The following is a 16,422-nucleotide window of genomic DNA, read 5'->3' on the forward strand; positions in this document are numbered from 1 at the left end:
AACTGGACATCAGGAAGGAAGAGCTGCATCACAGGCCCCAAAAAATCATTGGTGCTTCAAGAACACTGTGAGGTTTATGATGGACAGTTACCCTGGAAAACTCCATTTTATACTGGATCTCTTATTATTTTGAATACAAACAAATCTGTGAACAAAAAAAAACTATCAGACACCACGACTTCAAATGCAGAGATTTACTTTCTTGAAATACATACTATAAGAAAACGTAAAAAATACAACAGGAACATTTTGCGTGCATCATTCCATAATCCTCTGAAGCTGTGACAATAAATACAACAGCCCTACGTTGCCAGAGCTGGGGTGTGTGTCTCTGAAGAGACCTGCCTGTCCAAGTGGCACAGATCATCTCACAGAATATCGAACCATTTGATTTCAAACTCCGAGGCCGATGCGGTTACCAATGATGACAGTGCTGAAGAGCCTATGCATTTTACCTCGCCCTGAAATTCCTCCTTTAGTTTTTCTGGTATAAGATCTGCTCCCATCACCTGCAACCGCAGTAAGAACAAAGACAGGAAACAAGTAATGTGACGTTAATAACAGAACACAAGAACCATCCGCCATCTAGGAAGCGCTTCCGAATCACAACCAAGCTGTCTGCCTGCTGCACTGTCATAAATATGGAGGACTGAGAGCCCAAACTTCGCAGCTGTACAGCCCCTCCCAACTTCCGGTACAACTGTACGTGGGGCGTTTTGCCCTCTGAACAGCAGCACAAGCCCCATCGCCAGCTCTGCGATCAGCGCCTGCCCCAGGAGCACCAGCAGCGATCTCTCACCGGGGGCTTCAGACCAAGGGAAGCGAGGAAAGCAGCTGCTCGTCGGCAGCCCTGTGGAAACTTGGGATAGTCTGCATGCTGCTGCCCTCTCATGGATGAAAGCCCACAGCTTCGCTTGCCAACTCGGCAAGGACTTGGCTTTTATTAACTGAAGCCTGACAATGCTGACAGTGAAGTTAAACATTTTTTGGCTTCCTTTTGTTCTTTTAAATAGAACTCCATAGATGCTAGAAATGTTTAAGCTCTATGAATAAAGCCATACAACATCATTCTCCTCCTCTGTGGTTCTTTTAAGTTAGAACCCAGTACATCAAATGGAACAAAGAAACAATGTAAGAGGAACTTTTCTGAAAATTTGCCGAAAGAACGAAGACTTGAATAATCCAGTACCCCTCAGTGACATCTCCATTTGCATTTCATGCACGTGATTCACTCTGTGGCATCTAAAGTGGCAGAGATAAAACTTGCTTCCCAGGAAATGCACAGCAATGATGCACCTGCAAATACAAGTCTAGCGAGAAACCTAACAACCGTGAGCATTCCTGTAAGGAGAATTTCAGCAGAACAGAGATACACCCGCGTGACATAAGCCAGCTACACAGCTATCACAGTCAGTCCCAGATAATGCATTACCAGGACATCGCCCTGGCTAATGTACCTTGCTTCCTGGCACGGTTAATTAGCCCAGGGGAGAGTCAGGCACCTGCAAGCATGAGCTGGCCCACGTCCCCCCACGAGGACCTGGCGAACACACACGCAGACAACACTCTCTTACCTTGGTCACCTGCAGCAGGGAGTTTTCATTTAAACCAAACTGTGCCACTTTGTCATCAATTTCTTTCTGACATTTTATGTTATTTTCGAGAGCAAAGGATGACTGTTGCAGTTGAGTAAGCTGAAGTAAAAGCCTAGAATGAAAATAAGCAGTTAGAGAGGGTACAACTGGCACTAAACTAAACTAAAACCAACTACAAGATAATACTTTAAAACAGCTCTTCTTGACCTTTGCCAGCTGAGGAAGCTGAATACATCCATATCGATCTATTAAGGTCATTCTGTGCACACACAATGACTGAAGAAATACAAAGAAGAACTTCAGAATAAGGAAATGCCAAGTATCTCTGGTGCCTCTACACAACCATTTTTCCCCCCGTGCAGTTGGGGCACTGAGCATTAGCAGTGCTGTACTGAGTATCCCTCATCCTTATTAAGGCCTAAGGAGACAGCAGTGCATTGCTGCATGCAGCAGCGGCCATCTTCGCAACCTGAGAAGAGAGAAATTTGGTTTTGTTTCAACAAACACCAAACATCCTCACACAGGTCAGTGTGGGGGTATTTTCTAAAACCTTCCACCACTCTTAAGTTGAAGGCAGAGGCCCACAAGTTGAGGAGTCGATCCTCATTCACTGAATATAGCAGTGAATTTACCCATGCAGCACCCAAGTCTCACATAAACCCAGCAGAGCTGAAAGCACCAGATAAGCTAAAACGTAACCCTGCGATGGGAAGCTCACTAGAGAAGTGCATATGCCAATACAGAATCACAGAATGGCCTGGGTTGAAAAGGACCACAATGATCATCTGGTTTCAACACCCCTGCTGTGTGCAGGGTTGCCAACCACCAGACCAGGCTGCCCAGAGCCACATCCAACCTGGAAACAAAGCACAACACCACCATGCAGTCAAGCAAGGAAATCCCAGAACTGCCTCCACTGTTTCAGTACGTCTGGTTCATCACTGATATGAGAAGCACAGATTACTTTAACACGAATTAGCTTATTAGATACCAGTACTCAATCTGTTAACTTCTCCCAGGCAGCAAATAAAGTCACTTGCTTTCAAAGTACAGATAAAACCTGTCTTTATGTTTCCCAAATGTTGCCTGCAGAGAGCAGTTATAATGTGTTCTCTGTAAACATGTTCAGAAGTCCATAAAACTGCACTAATCACATTCAGTACTGATATGTTATTGAGAGGCAAGAGGGAAAAAAAACAAGACTCTTTTAACAAGAAACATTTCCTAATTATCTCTTTGAACTATTACATTTAGGAGATTTTTGTTCTGTGCAAGAATTTTAGGAAGAGAGGGAATAAAGAGGAAGAGCATGTTAATGCAGCCCTGTCAATCAGCTGCAACGGAGTTCATTTTTCAACCTCATCCGTTATGCAAATTGGTGTATTATTAAAATAATACATTTTCACTCAAGCAAGAGGCTGCAGGCAAACAAGCCAGGTGGCACTTGCAGAAGGAAGACGGGCTCACTTCCCTTTGGGGGACTTCAGATGCTGCATCTTTAATACCAAAGCAGGAACAGCCACGCTCTAGCAGGAGCATTTAGAGGAGAAAAAATCCTTTTGTATATAATTATTTGAAAGGAATTGTATAATGGGATTATTTAAAAAATGCTTTACTTCTCAACAACACATGACACCGGCTTTGTCTTTCCACCCAAATGTCAGTTTTTCATAGCTACCATGCTGGTGAGTTTCACTTTTTACATCTCAATTACGAGTCCATTCTTTTCTTTCTACGTTGGTGTTACCAATGCTGGAACAAATCTTTAAATCAGAGATGTAAACTGAGTACATTAAGGCTGGGGAATAACATGCTTAAAATTGCTCTGGACTGGGAGAATCTCACATCATTCTAAGAGTGTACTTTGTTACCTTGCTCTAACAAATGAGGCACACGCCTTTACGCCAACATGCTTTGCCAAGTCCGGCTCCCAGGACTCGCAGGCTGCCTGTTTCCCTTCAGCTTTCCTTCCAGTGTAGTCTGAAGTGCAGAGCATTTCTGTTACAGCCTGGCTGCTGCTGCAGGTCGCTGAGCTCTCGCTCTTTGTTTCTGCAGCTGGGCAGGACGGAGGGCCTTCGCTCTGGCAGTGCGATCTGTGAGGCTGGAGATTAATCTCTCCTCCAGCTGATATTCCGAAACTACCATCACTAACCTCTCTGGACCAATGTAGGTTTGTTTCTGGAATGCATAATGGAGACAAGCCCTGCAAAAGGTCCATATAAGCTTCAGCAAGTGACATCCAGAACCAAGGGTTGAAGGGATGTAAGCAGATCAGCTGCTGCAGACACACGATCTTTTTTTCCACGTTTTCCAGATCCCGATAAATGGCAAACTGCAGGTTGAGAACAGTCGTTAAGTGATCCGTGTTTGTGGCACCATTTCTCTGAAAACAAAAGAAAAAAGGATTATAACAGGAGCAGAAGAACAGAACCATCCTTCAGAGCTTAAGAAAACGTCTCCCCGGGTAATGACAGACAGACATCTCTAAAGGTAGCTTTCACTACCGCTCTCTTAATTTTAAACAATACAACATGATAGAGATCATGCAAGATCAAGCAGGCAGCGATCCCTTCAGTGGCCTCATCACAGTTTGAAAGAAGCCCGTGAACACTGCTGTTTGCTTACATGCATTACTGCTTATGTTATGCAGTCGCCCCTCTTAGTAATATGAACACCTTTTATATACAATGATCAGCAGCAATAACATTAGCAGATTTCAGAGCCTCCGGACATCTTCTTTTATGGGAAAAACTCCATTTGTGGTTAGATACTCTTCTTGGTGGCAGTTTGGCAGAAAAGTACATGGAAATAAAAGGAAGTGTTGAACCGATGCTTTTATAGTGGAAAGACTTAAGCATTCATTTATCCCTTTTCTTATAATTCCTATTACGTTACATTAATTCTGCCTGGCAGAGCATGATATTTAGTCCCTTCCAGGACTACCAGCTCCCTGCACAGGGAACTCATTGTGGTACAGGGTGTTCTGATTTCTAAAGAGTGATTATATCTGCAGTGACAGTTACCCTCTGTTTACCAAATACTCTGAGCACTGAACATCCTGAAGGATTAAACACACACAGATTATTTTTGCAGAAAATGGTCTGTATAAAAGAACTACTGGTAATATTTTTTGTGTTCAAAGGATGTGATTTACCATTCTTTCTGCAATATCCAGAGCTTCCTTGTGCCTTCCTAGTTGAGACAAACAGCGAGCCTGGCCCTCCTGGACGTCCCGCCTCATGGCAATGTTACCGGGAGGCAAGTGCTGCAAGCAGTTTGAGTATTCACACAGAGCTTTCTAGTAGCATCGATAAAAAGAAAAGACAAGCAAAGCAGTGAAACATTTTCATTTGAAAGCACGAGAGATTTTCATTTAAAAGCAATCCCCAAACCGATTTTTCTTTATCCCAACTCAGCCAGCACCTATTGGCAGCAGCACACAAAGGCCCCAGTACCACATGGCCAGGCCAAGAGCTGAGCTCCAAGCTGCCCCAGCCTGGACAGCAATGGGCAGCCCCAGTCCTAATTAATGCCTCAGCCCTGTAAGGATTCACAGGGCATCTCTCCACCTCTCCCCCACACAATGCCTGATGCAGAAGGGACTGTATGAGCTCACCCCCAGGCCTGGGCCAAATGTGAAATAAGGCACCTTTATCCCAACTAACTCAGGGATCAGAGCACTCGTCCTGATTTTGAGAGGCCTCACTTCAAACCTGTGCACTCCCTTGTGAGAGAAACAGGAGGTGAGAACCAGGAAGTCTGTCCCTCAGCCCATCAGAATAAGCAGCCAGTCGGAGCAGACCACAAGGAAAGTGAGTCTCCATCATTCCTGACATAAATTCCTCACAAGGTCATTGGAATTTGCATGAAATTATTAAATATTAATTGGCCCCAGGAAAAAGACAAGAATGAGCAATATGCTGTATCTTAATGCTCAGAGCACTCACCAAGACTCCAATTAACATTTAAATACATTACATTAAGTATTCAGTGATGCTAAGACTGGAATATTCGTTCCTTCCCCACTGTGTGAGAGCTCAAACCAAAAGACCAAAGAGCAGAGCTTTCTCAAAATGAAAATTCAGGTATTCCTTGCAAACTTGATCAGTTCTAACAAAAAGAGCCTCCAGGCAATATACCCTAAGTAGCTCCTGGCATAATGGCAGAAGTATGTCTCTTCCCCTGCCAAGCTCACATCCTTCTCAAGCAAAGTGAGAGTTCCCCTCTGTCCAGACAGACCAGAGAAGGGCTGCAGGACACTCTGCTTGCTCTGCTATGCAATGAAGGAGTAGGACGCTGGCAGACTCGGCATTATAAATCCCAAGCAGATTCTGCAGTCAGCTCTGTCCTAAAAATGAGCATGGCTTAGATCACTGCTCTCCTTGGCATTTCCCATCCAGTAGCTTAGGTTGGCATCAAAACTTTTCACAGTGAGTGAAGAGATTCCCGTTTCCTTATCTCCAGGCACTGATCTAAGGCAGCATTCTCAAATCTGTCACTCTCCCCCCTGGTTCTGGCTCTGCCATAGAGACCCAAGAACACTTGACGCCAGACACTGCCAACATGAATCAGCATGACAGAAGCCAATGGACGCTCTGTTCTCTGTGTCAGTTTCTCAGGGAAGGGAATCAGAGCGCATGGCAGGGAGCAAACCTCCCTTCAGGCAGGTCAGCAGCCAGAGCAGGGTGCCTGATGCAGCCTCAGGTACTTCTCTCTCTGCACACTTCTGTGAATTCCTTCAGAGCATCGTTCATTTGAGACTGGAAAATGTCTGTCAGGAACAGACAAGATGACAACAACACGGGAATAATGTTAAAAAGCCGAATCGAAACCAGATCCAGTAATCCAACGGATAGGGCAAGAAGAGTGCAGTCAGATGCTGTCCTGGTGGCTTTGATATCAGAGAGCGTGCAATGCAAACCATAGCCTGGAACAAGAAGCTATGAGAGCGGAAACATGGACAGAAGAAGCTGATTGTCACCAGAAAACAAATCTGGGAGAACAAAAGACAGGGTCCTAGAACCAGGACGGTAGAGGCAAGATATCATCAGTGATTAGCAATGAAGCTAAGGAAGCAGCATGAGAAGAGGGTCTAGGAGTGCAGCAGGCAGAAACCCAAATGGGAAACATGGAAGCATCTCAAAAGCATAACCAGCCACCCAGAGACAAGAGAGGGGGAGGACAGCTAATGACGCACAAGCCAACTCTCAGGAGACTGACAACTGCAGCCAGCTGTAACCTGACAGCCAGGGGGAGCTCTGAGAAAGGCGAATGTGATGTTGACAGCCCTGGTGGAACACGGCACTATCTCCACGAGTGGATAAATATGCACACTGAACTATGGCTGAACAGCATTTTAATGACTGCCAACAGCAACTGTGACCACTACTGAACCACTCTGATGTATATCTTTGGTATGAATTGGTTCCAAGTGAAAAACACCATTTCTGCTGAGCTGCGCAGTTTGTATCAGCTTCACAATGACAATGGGGGAAGGAGATGACATCCAGCTAGGAAAGCTTGCCAAAACGAAGTTAACTGTTACAGTCTGGACACATCTTAACTAGCTCGGTGATTCCTGCTCAGATCATGGTTTCATTCAGGTGAATGGGGTGGTTTTGATGCAAAGTGCCATCAAGTTGGACTTCTATACCACAGGACCTAGCATCTCCAGGGCATGGAGCATCCAGAGGAGCACTATGAAGATGGCGAAGGGTCTGGTGGACAAGATATGTGAGGTAGGGGCTGAGGTCCCTGTGTGCGCTCAGCGCAGAGCAGAGGAGCTGATGGGAGGCCTGATGGCGGCTGCAGCTCCTCACAGGGAGCGGAGGGCAGCGCTGAGCTCTGCTCTGTGTGACAGCGACAGGGCTGAGGGAACGGCATGGAGCTGTGCAGGGGAGGGGCGGGTGGGGGTCAGGGATGGGGTCTGCACCAGGGGGCGGTGGGCACGGAACGGGTGGGCACGGCCCTGAGCTGCTGGGGTCCAGGGAGCGCTCAGACACAGAGTTTGGGGACTGCAGGGATGGAGCCAGGAGTTGACTCGATGCCCGCTGGGTCCCAGCTCGGGATATTCTATGGTTGTTCAGACACAGATACATTCACTAAACACACGAGGACTACAGGCCCTGAAGTTACACTCCAGCCACGGCCGCTGACCAAAGCCCCGGCGCACAGGAGCCACGAGAATACCTCAAACTCCCGTTCTCTGTAGGCCAGGTCAGCCCGGAACTTCTGGGCCGTCAGTACTTCGGCGTCCTCCTCGCCGCTCGTCTCACCGCAGAACCACTGCAGCACAAACAACCCCCCCGTACAGAGCATCTGCAACCCCACGGCTGCCGCATGCCGAGTCGCTCCCACGAGCTCTCTCGGCCCCGACCCCGCGGCCCCGGCCTCCCGCCCCACCCCGCCCCCGCTCCTCACCCGGGGCTCGCAGCGCTTGGCGCTGTAGGGCAGCCCGGCCCCGCCGCCCGCGCCCCGCTCCCTGCTCTGGGAGAACACGGCCTCCTCGAACTCCCAGCCCAGCGGCAGCTCCATCCCCTCCTAGAGCGGCTCTCCGCCGGCCTCGAGCCGGCAGCGCGCCCCCTGCCGGGCCGGAAGGCGCCGTGAGGGAGCGGCTCGAGAGTAGCGGGCGGCGCGGCCGCGGGGTCAACGAGTTGGGGGTGCGGTGGGCTAGAGGGGCGGCGGCGGCCATCTTGGGAAGGCGATGCGACGCGCTGAGGCGTGGCGGGGTGGGCGAGAGACGCGCCGCTTTGGCCTTGGTAGCGCCGCCCCGTAGACGCCGCGGTGCGGGGATGTCGCCATAGAGCTCGGGCTGCGCCTCTTATGTGCCGGCTCCTCAGCGATGGGGTTTGTCCCGTGTGTAACGGGGTATCGCCGTCCCGCAGGAGGCAGGGGGAGCCCCAGTCAACGTGAGGACGATCAGAGGTGGTCGTGCAGGAATAGACCTTGCGAGAGTGTCATCACTCAGAAATGCTGTGTGGCACTGGGGGTCTTACCATCACAGAATCATAAAACGGCGTGGGTTGGACTGCAGAGATCCCCCGTTCTCAACCCTCCACCATGGGCAGGGCTGCCCCCCACCAGATCAGGTGCCTGGGGCCGTACAGCCTGGCCCTGAGAGCCTCCAGGGACGGGGCAACACAGCTCCCTGTGCAGCTATGCCAGCGCCTCACCGCCCTCTCAGTAGAAGTCTTCCCCCTAATCTCAATCTCTACTCTTTTAGTTTAAAACCATTCCCCCTTGTTCTGTCACTGTGGACCCGTATACAAGGCCGACTTCCCTCCTGATCATAAGCTCCCTTTAAATATTGGAAAGCCACAAAAAGGTCTCTCTGGAGTCTTCTTTACAAGCCCAGCTCCCTCAGCCTTACGCTGTAGAACTGCGTCAGCCCTCTGATTTTCACAGCCCTCCTCTATTTCAACAACTCTGCATCTCTCTTGTGGTGGGGGATGCAGCCTGGATGCAGTATTCCAGTACTCATGAGGCTGAACAGGACAATCACTTCCTTCTCTCTGCTTCCAGCCCTCTGTTGTTGCAGCCCAGGATGCTCTCAACTGTCCACTGCAGGTGTACACTGCTGGCTCATGTCCAGCTTCCCATCCACCAGATTCCCAAATCTTTCTCAGCAGGGCTGCTCTCAGCGAGTTCAACCCCCAGTCTGCGTACAAATCTGGAATTGCCCTGAGCTAAGTGCAACCTTGCTCTTGGCCTTGTTGAACCTCATTATGTTCACACAGGCCCACTATTCAAGCCTGTCCAGGTCACTCTGGATGGCAACCCTTCCAGACGTTGTATCAACTGCTCTCAGCTTGGTGTCGTCTGCAAACTTGCTGAGGGTGCACTTGATCCCATCATCTATCTTTGATAAAGATGTTGAAGAGTACTGGTACCAGGACAGACCCCTGGGAAGCACCTCTTGTTACTGGCCTCCACCTGGACATAGAGCATTTATCACAACCCTTTGCCTGTGGCTCTCCAGTCATTCTCCAACCAACTTCATTTTTTCTGACCAAAATGAGAGCAAAGGGATCCCATGTTTTGGGACAGCTGATGGCACCTGGTTGCTGGCATCTGTGAAGTGTTTTTTGGGAGGAAGGTGCTAAGAGAATGAAGCTTGTACTCCCCTTTGGAACAGGAACATTGCATTCTCCATAGTCCTAGTGAACATTTTGGTCACAGACAACTTAATGGAAACTTCATAAGATACTGTAACAAACACTTAAACCGAAGTTTCCCATGCTTAAATGATTTGCACATTTGAGGAATTATTCTTTTAGCATCTTGGTCCACTGTGCATGCCAGTGTCCATGGGAGTGTATTTCAGTAACTTCTCCATTTGATTTCATTTCTTCCCCAAAGCAGAATGGGAAACTTGTGAAATCTCAAGCTTTCAGAAGACAGGATTTTCCAAATCTCCCAAGACTGCATTGCTGTGTTATGGGAAAAGGCTACACAGCAAAGACCCATCCTAGAGCTTCTGCAACACTTAAAGGCTCAGACAACCTTGCAGATTAATAGCACCTTGCCATTCCAGCTGTCTGTCCTGCCTCATGGCACTGCCAGACACAAGGTGCTTTGTGTTTTAGGCGTACTGCAGTTCTATTTCCTCTCCCTGCCCCAGCAGTCCTTTCCACCAGGAAGACCTGCTGCCTCCCATCTGACTACCATACAGGTTCAGAGAGGCTGAGATGAAAAGTTATCCTTGTATCTCCTCAATCCAAAAAGTAGACTGATGAACCTGTGCCTACTAGAACATCCTTTATGGCCATAGTTCTTGTTTGGAATATTTGAAAGGGTTCCTTCTATAGAGATGTTTGGTTTTAGTTTGGTGGTGGTGGTGGATAAATGCTCAAAATATCTTCCATACAAGCATAGCTATGCCTGGATGTAGCATCAGGACATTAGGGACATGGTTTAGTGGGCACAGTGGTGATGGGCTAACCAGTTGGAGTAGGTGATCTTAATGGTCTTTTCCAACCTTAATGATTCCACTAGTCTATGATAAGCTTGCATAAATCCCTGGATACAAACTATACTCTGGCAGGTAGATTTGATCAAATTGAGGTTTCTTCTGCTTTTAAACTGACCATTTGGCAAAGAAGAGCTCTTGAACATAGGAAATTGCTTAACAGGTGAGTCTTGAGAAAAACAGGAGTTTGCTCCACATGATGCTTTTGATTGTTTTGTTATGTCAGGGTAGGCAAGTACAGCTGGGGCTTCTTATATGTGCACACAAAAGCCTTCCAGCTTCCCTCTGCACATGGACTGGTATGCTGAGCTCCTACAGGACAGGCAGAGCACACAGAAATGGATCTGCAGTCATCAGCTCTGGTGTCTGAACAGTTGCAGCATCTGCGCTTCTCCTCGCATTAACCGGACACACACGCTGCTTTCCCAGTCCTCCAGGACTGCCAGTCATGCTGCAGCACACCAGTCTGAGTACAGCACTAAAATCCAGCAAGACGGCTAGGAACAAATGGAAAAGAAGAAAAACAGAACAAGAATCATGAGTAATCAAAGTGAAATGCGGCCCCAGCACAAAGTAGAACACAAACTGCAAGGCGCTCCCAGGGGCAAATCCAAGAGCAGCCCGTTGGCTGCCAGCTCGGATTGAGGAGTCCTGCAGGGCTCAGGGTTTCAGCCACCATTGCCTGTGAGGATACCAACGTGGTCTGCAAAGGCTGTGTGTTGCAATGCAGAAAATGCCTTTGTCTGGTGAATCAATGATAGGAGAGAAGCAATTCCTGAGCACCACGCAGGGGGCCTAGCAGCTGACTGCATGGTTTGAGTCATAAGTCACAGCATAACACTGCTTTTCTTCTTTCTTCCTTCCCTGGCTCTCCCCTTCCCCCACCTCCCCTCAGACATTTACAAGGCTCCTCGCGTATTAGTTACAGATATAAAAAAGTGCAACTGTTAGAAATTCCTCTGCCTTGTCAGCACTGGAGATTTGCTCAATTTCTCCTACAAGCCCCAAGTCATCAGTATAGCTGCCAGAATACAAATTCCCATTTTACTTAAGTAAAGCTGTTTGCCTGAGCTTGCGAGGCATGATTTGCCATGGTGCTGTTAGCCTTCTCTTCATGCAGCAGAAACCAACAGCCCTGGAAGAAACAGCTTTGAGGGGCTTGCAGACACATGAGCCCTATGGGAGCCCACACTGCTGCAGCTGCTGTGTGTAGGCAGCTTCACGGATACAAAGAAGCCAGAGATGAATATTCCTACAGACAGCTAAGGTCATGCTGCACTGCTAGCCTAAAGCACCAGTTCCCCGTATGAAAATCACACCGATGGAACCAAGGAGGCAAGCCTATGTGTTCCACATTGCCATCAGGGTGAGCCCAGAGGAAGCCTGGACAGTAAAGGCATCTCAAAGGACAGGCAGGAATTCATTCTGCTGCCGTAGGACCTGAGCCTTTCAGCCAGGAAAAGAAAACACAGCGTGGCAGACAGAGCTTGTTTGAATCCTAACAACCTTTCTTTAGCCCTGTCAGAGGCAGAATTAATTCAAAAGAATTCCCTCCACTGGTGCTTATTTAATTCCTGATATTATTTCTTGTATTGTGATAGGCTCTATGGGTCTTTGCCACAGCCTGGACACTTGTTCCAGGAGGAGAACACACACCACAGAGGTTTCAAGAGACCATCAAGCACACACAGTGGAAAGGAGAAATCCTGGCTGGTAATGAGGGCCCTGTTTTGGTAGGCACTACCCACACACGTCGGCTAAGGAATAATGCAGCTCTGACATCGTTTATAGTTTTAATAAAGCAGACTGGAAAGGAGCTGCCCCTGGAAGGAAGCAAGGGACTCATTGTCTCCTCAAAGAAAGCGTGCTGCCTGCAGTGAAGAGAGCACTCAGGCCCACAGGCAGCGTTCCTCAAAGGATGGGTGGTTCCTGAGTCATCAAGTGGGATCTTCCAGACATTGTGAAATATTCATACCTTGGGGGAAAGATTAGTTTTATTTTTCGACAGTCATAACATTGGCTCTTCTCTAAACACGTTCATGAAGAGAAGCTCTTTATTTGCTGACATTGTCTTGATGTGTCCTTTTCTCCCCGCACTTATTGTCTCTTGCCTTTTATTGAGATTGCAAGATCTCTACAGCAGAAACCATCTTTCATCCTCTTTGCGTGGTGCCAAACATAAGGGGATATTGTCCATGACTGGCACAGGAGGGTAACACAAACAGCATTTCACGGCTAAGGGCATACCAAGGCTATCTCTGGTACAAACTAAGAGACAAGAAAAAGTGATTCAACAAGCAAAACTGCAGTTAAAGCTCTGGTGAGCTTTGATGAACACTAGCAAATGTTACTACAGTAGTATGAGACACAACTGCAGACCTCAAGAGCAGTCTGTTCTCAAGCAATAGGCGGTCACACTGAGAGTGGTGAAAGTCTGACCCCTGAGCCTAAGCTCCCAGATGCCACCAACCAAAATTAGAGCAAAATGATACTTGTCTCAAACTCAGCATATCTTCAAAGAAGGGCTGGTAGAAACAGGATGAACCTCCATCTACCTCAAGCTGGTTGAGAAACCAGCCAAATGTGACAAAGCTTCATTTGCTAAGTGTAGGTCTGTCCTTGAAGGTAAAGCGAGCACTAAGGAAAGGCAAGTAAGGGAGCTGAAATGGTTCCTCACCCTACAAACTGCTCCAACACCCTACCCTCACTGTCTGCAACAGGAGGACAGGATACTGAAACCAGAGTAGTGTGAGCAGGAGTGTGCAGGCCAGTGGGCCATGGAATTCCTCTTCTGTGTAAATCAGCCAGCCAGCTCACAGTTCCATGAAGACAGGACCAAAATGAATGGGGAGATGAAGGGCTGTGCATCACAGAAATAAGAAAAAAAAAGAACTGCTTGGTAACAGAAGCCAGAAGATCTCCATTATCTTAAGACAGATAAGAGAGGATGCATCCCCCAAAGACAGTTCATTTGCTTATCTACCTTCCAACAGCGCAGCCTTTCAGACTGCTGGTAAGCCATATTAACTAGGCCATAATCCTTCCCCCTCAGGTCTCACAAAACCCAATGAAGTTGTTACTGCCAAAAGGGTGCGCTAAGCACTGATGTGTTCGGCCATTAATGGGCTCTGCAACCATTTCATGCCTTGTAAGATGAATGCTGAGCAGAACGAGCACGCCCTTGGGTTGGACAGGAATGCTGCTGAATAGAGGAATTTTTGGAAAGAAAGGTGGTTAGATGCCTGGGACAGTCTTGAAGCAGTGATCCTCCCTTGCAGCTCCACACGCTTCCTGAACTGACAGGAGCCACAAGGATGCTGCTCAGCCATCTGTGGCAAGCATTAAGGCTGGACCTGACAATCAGCGGATACAAACTTGACACACAAACCACCACAAAGGCATCGCTGACCTGCTGCTCTAACTGGACCAAACCCCAGACTTGCAGAGAGATGTGTATGCCTCCTTCTGTGCACCTTTTTTTTTTTCAGTTTTATTGGTTTGCCTCTGAAAACTCATTAACTTCCCCTGGCAACATGGCAACAGTTGTGCTTGTTGCTTAATTGCTACTAGGGATTAAATCAGGCTGTGTTAAAACTTCACAGCTACGAGGTCCTTGGGACTGGGAGGACTCCTGTAGCATCTCCTCCAGGACATCACTGGAGCATCTGCATCTGGCTGCTGCACACCTCTGTTGTATAGCACCTATTAAACTAAGCTGACACCCTACAATATTGTTCTGCAGCGACTGAGAAACAAATCAATAGAATTAGACGCAAAAAAAGATAAAGAAAAAAACAGGCACATCAAAGACACAGATCCAGGGCTTCAGGATTGCCCTTGAGTGACTTGTGGGCTTCTCCAGTCCCCGTCTCCTTGTCCATATGGAGAGGTAACTGCCTCCACATGGAAGTAACCCATCTGGCTTTTTTTGATTCTCCAGTGCCTTGTTTCCCATGCTGAGCTGGAAAGCACCAAGTGGAAACTGCTATTAAATTTAGCTCATATGGCTTCACGCTTGCCTTGTCCAAGTATCTATGCCTGCAGAAAGCACGAGGTAAAGCAGAGGGAAAGCACTGCTAAATGCACACATGCAAACAAAATGCAGAAATTGAGAATGGACTTTGCCCACCATTACATCCTTCCTTAAATCATTGGAAGTGAAATGAACACCACACAACTTATACCTGTGGTGCAGTTTCTGCCTTTGTGGTGTTGTAAGAAAAATGCTCAGGCATTTCCCTCACAGGGCGTCAGTGAGCCCCAGTCCCTGTGCTGTGTGTGTGCTGGGGGCAATGCCTGCACAGAAATCCTGGCAGATGGATTTCACCTGGAGGCATTGGGCAATGCTGGCGAGGAACTGAAGGTTTGCAAGCAGTTAACAACTGCATTAATATTTGCATCGTCTCTTTTGATTCAGAGCGTGCCACTACTAGAGGTTATTTTGTGGGGCTTCTTCCACGTTAGTCCCTTATGATGGACTTTGCTGCAATTATGTTTTCTCCTGTTTGATTTTCATTTAGGGAAATAAGAAATCACTCAGTGAATTACTACCAACACCAACCTTGATCTTCACCCAAATCATCCGGATAAGCCAACCAATGTATCTCCCTTTTCCTGTCTTTTTTTTTCTTCTACCAAATAGATATTATCTGAGACTGAAACAGCCACAATGCTAACAGTCCAACATTACTGCAGTAGAAATATGCATATTTGAAGTGCAACAAGTTGTTTAACAACCAAAAATGTTGGAAAACAGTCAAGCAGCCTGAAGACCACCAGCAGCAGCGTTTCAAAGCAAAGCAAACTCCACAGGAAGCAACTTAACGTCTCTCCAGAAGGGACTTTCTGGTGCAGAGAGAAAAGCAAAGCATTGCACAAAGTGGTATTCAAATTATTAAAAATAGCAGTTGACAGTATTGTTATGAGAACAACTGGAAGATGGAAGGGGCTGGGAAGAGAAGGCTGGGAGAGGAGAAACAAGCCAGAGGGCCAGCTGGTCTCCAGTCAAAATAGGGACTGAGCTGCAGTGTTTTGGAGTCATTGACAACACGGTAAACAAAAAGGTAACTGTTTAAAGAAACACAGCCCAAAGCTTTTCATAACTCTCTCTTTAGCTGTGGAATCTAGAACAAACATTCTTTATTTTCCCTCCTGATTTTTTCACTGAACTGAGTAAACCGTTTGGCCCAGCACCAAGCTGTCCCAACGGCGAGCGCTCGCCTCCAGCCCTGCGCACAGGTCACCGCTTCAGCCACGGCTGTCATTTGTCGGGACTGGCCCACACCACAGCACGGGAACAGTTCTGTGGACTTCAGCTTATTCTCACGCAGGGATTGAGCTGAGGGCAGGGTGCCAGCTCCTCTCCAGCCGGGCCTCGAGAAGGGCACCACACAGTGGGGCAGTGCGTCCGCTGAGGGAAGGCGGCGCTGCAGTGACTCGCCCTGCCGGGATGCAGCATTCAACAGAACGTGCTCAGACCCGGTCCCCTCGGAGGAAAACACACATTTTACAGCAGCCCTGAAGTCACCAAGCGTGACATCCAACCGACAAGGACTCCAGCAGGGAAGTGAAGTGATTGCTGCTCGCCCCTGCTCCTCCAACACCAGGTACTTTCAATGTGAGCGCAGAGCAGAACGCTGCACGCAGCCCTGGCCTGCTGATGGGGCAGAAGAGGCAGCACCACCCTGCTGTACTGACTCACGTGAGGCTGCTTCGTGCCGGCTCCTCAGCCAGGACGCGTCTCCAAACCTAACGCACCTGAGGCATCGCTGACACTCAGCTTTGTGGATGGGAAAAAAGACACCTCAAGAAGATGTTGACATTTTCATGCGAACGCGGCTGCCGGTTTCTGCACGTCCT

General features: G+C 48.1%; 1 protein-coding gene across 3 annotated transcripts; it reads right to left on the reverse strand.

The window, feature by feature from the left end:
• Window positions 1–179: 179 nt before the first annotated feature.
• Window positions 180–12,205, reverse strand: CUNH8orf76 (chromosome unknown C8orf76 homolog). Of its 3 annotated transcripts, none has more exons than XM_052703990.1 (6): window positions 10,682–12,205; window positions 7,785–7,880; window positions 4,750–4,893; window positions 3,467–3,978; window positions 1,575–1,707; window positions 180–509 (listed from the first exon to the last, which is right to left on the reverse strand). In XM_052703990.1, exons 1-6 carry the CDS (start codon window positions 10,682–10,684, stop codon window positions 369–371), a joined length of 1,029 nt encoding a protein of 342 aa, XP_052559950.1. In that variant the 5' UTR covers window positions 10,685–12,205; the 3' UTR covers window positions 180–368. The 3 variants fall into 3 exon arrangements, with proteins under 3 accessions (XP_052559950.1, XP_052559949.1, XP_052559951.1); XM_052703989.1 differs by lacking the exon at window positions 10,682–12,205 and adding an exon at window positions 8,016–8,158; XM_052703991.1 differs by lacking the exons at window positions 4,750–4,893; window positions 10,682–12,205 and adding an exon at window positions 8,016–8,158.
• Between the last annotated feature and the right edge of the window lie 4,217 nt (window positions 12,206–16,422).

The sequence above is a fragment of the Tympanuchus pallidicinctus genome, unplaced genomic scaffold, assembly GCF_026119805.1.
Source record: "Tympanuchus pallidicinctus isolate F22 unplaced genomic scaffold, pur_lepc_1.0 scaffold5, whole genome shotgun sequence".
In the NCBI taxonomy this organism is placed as follows: domain Eukaryota; kingdom Metazoa; phylum Chordata; class Aves; order Galliformes; family Phasianidae; genus Tympanuchus; species Tympanuchus pallidicinctus.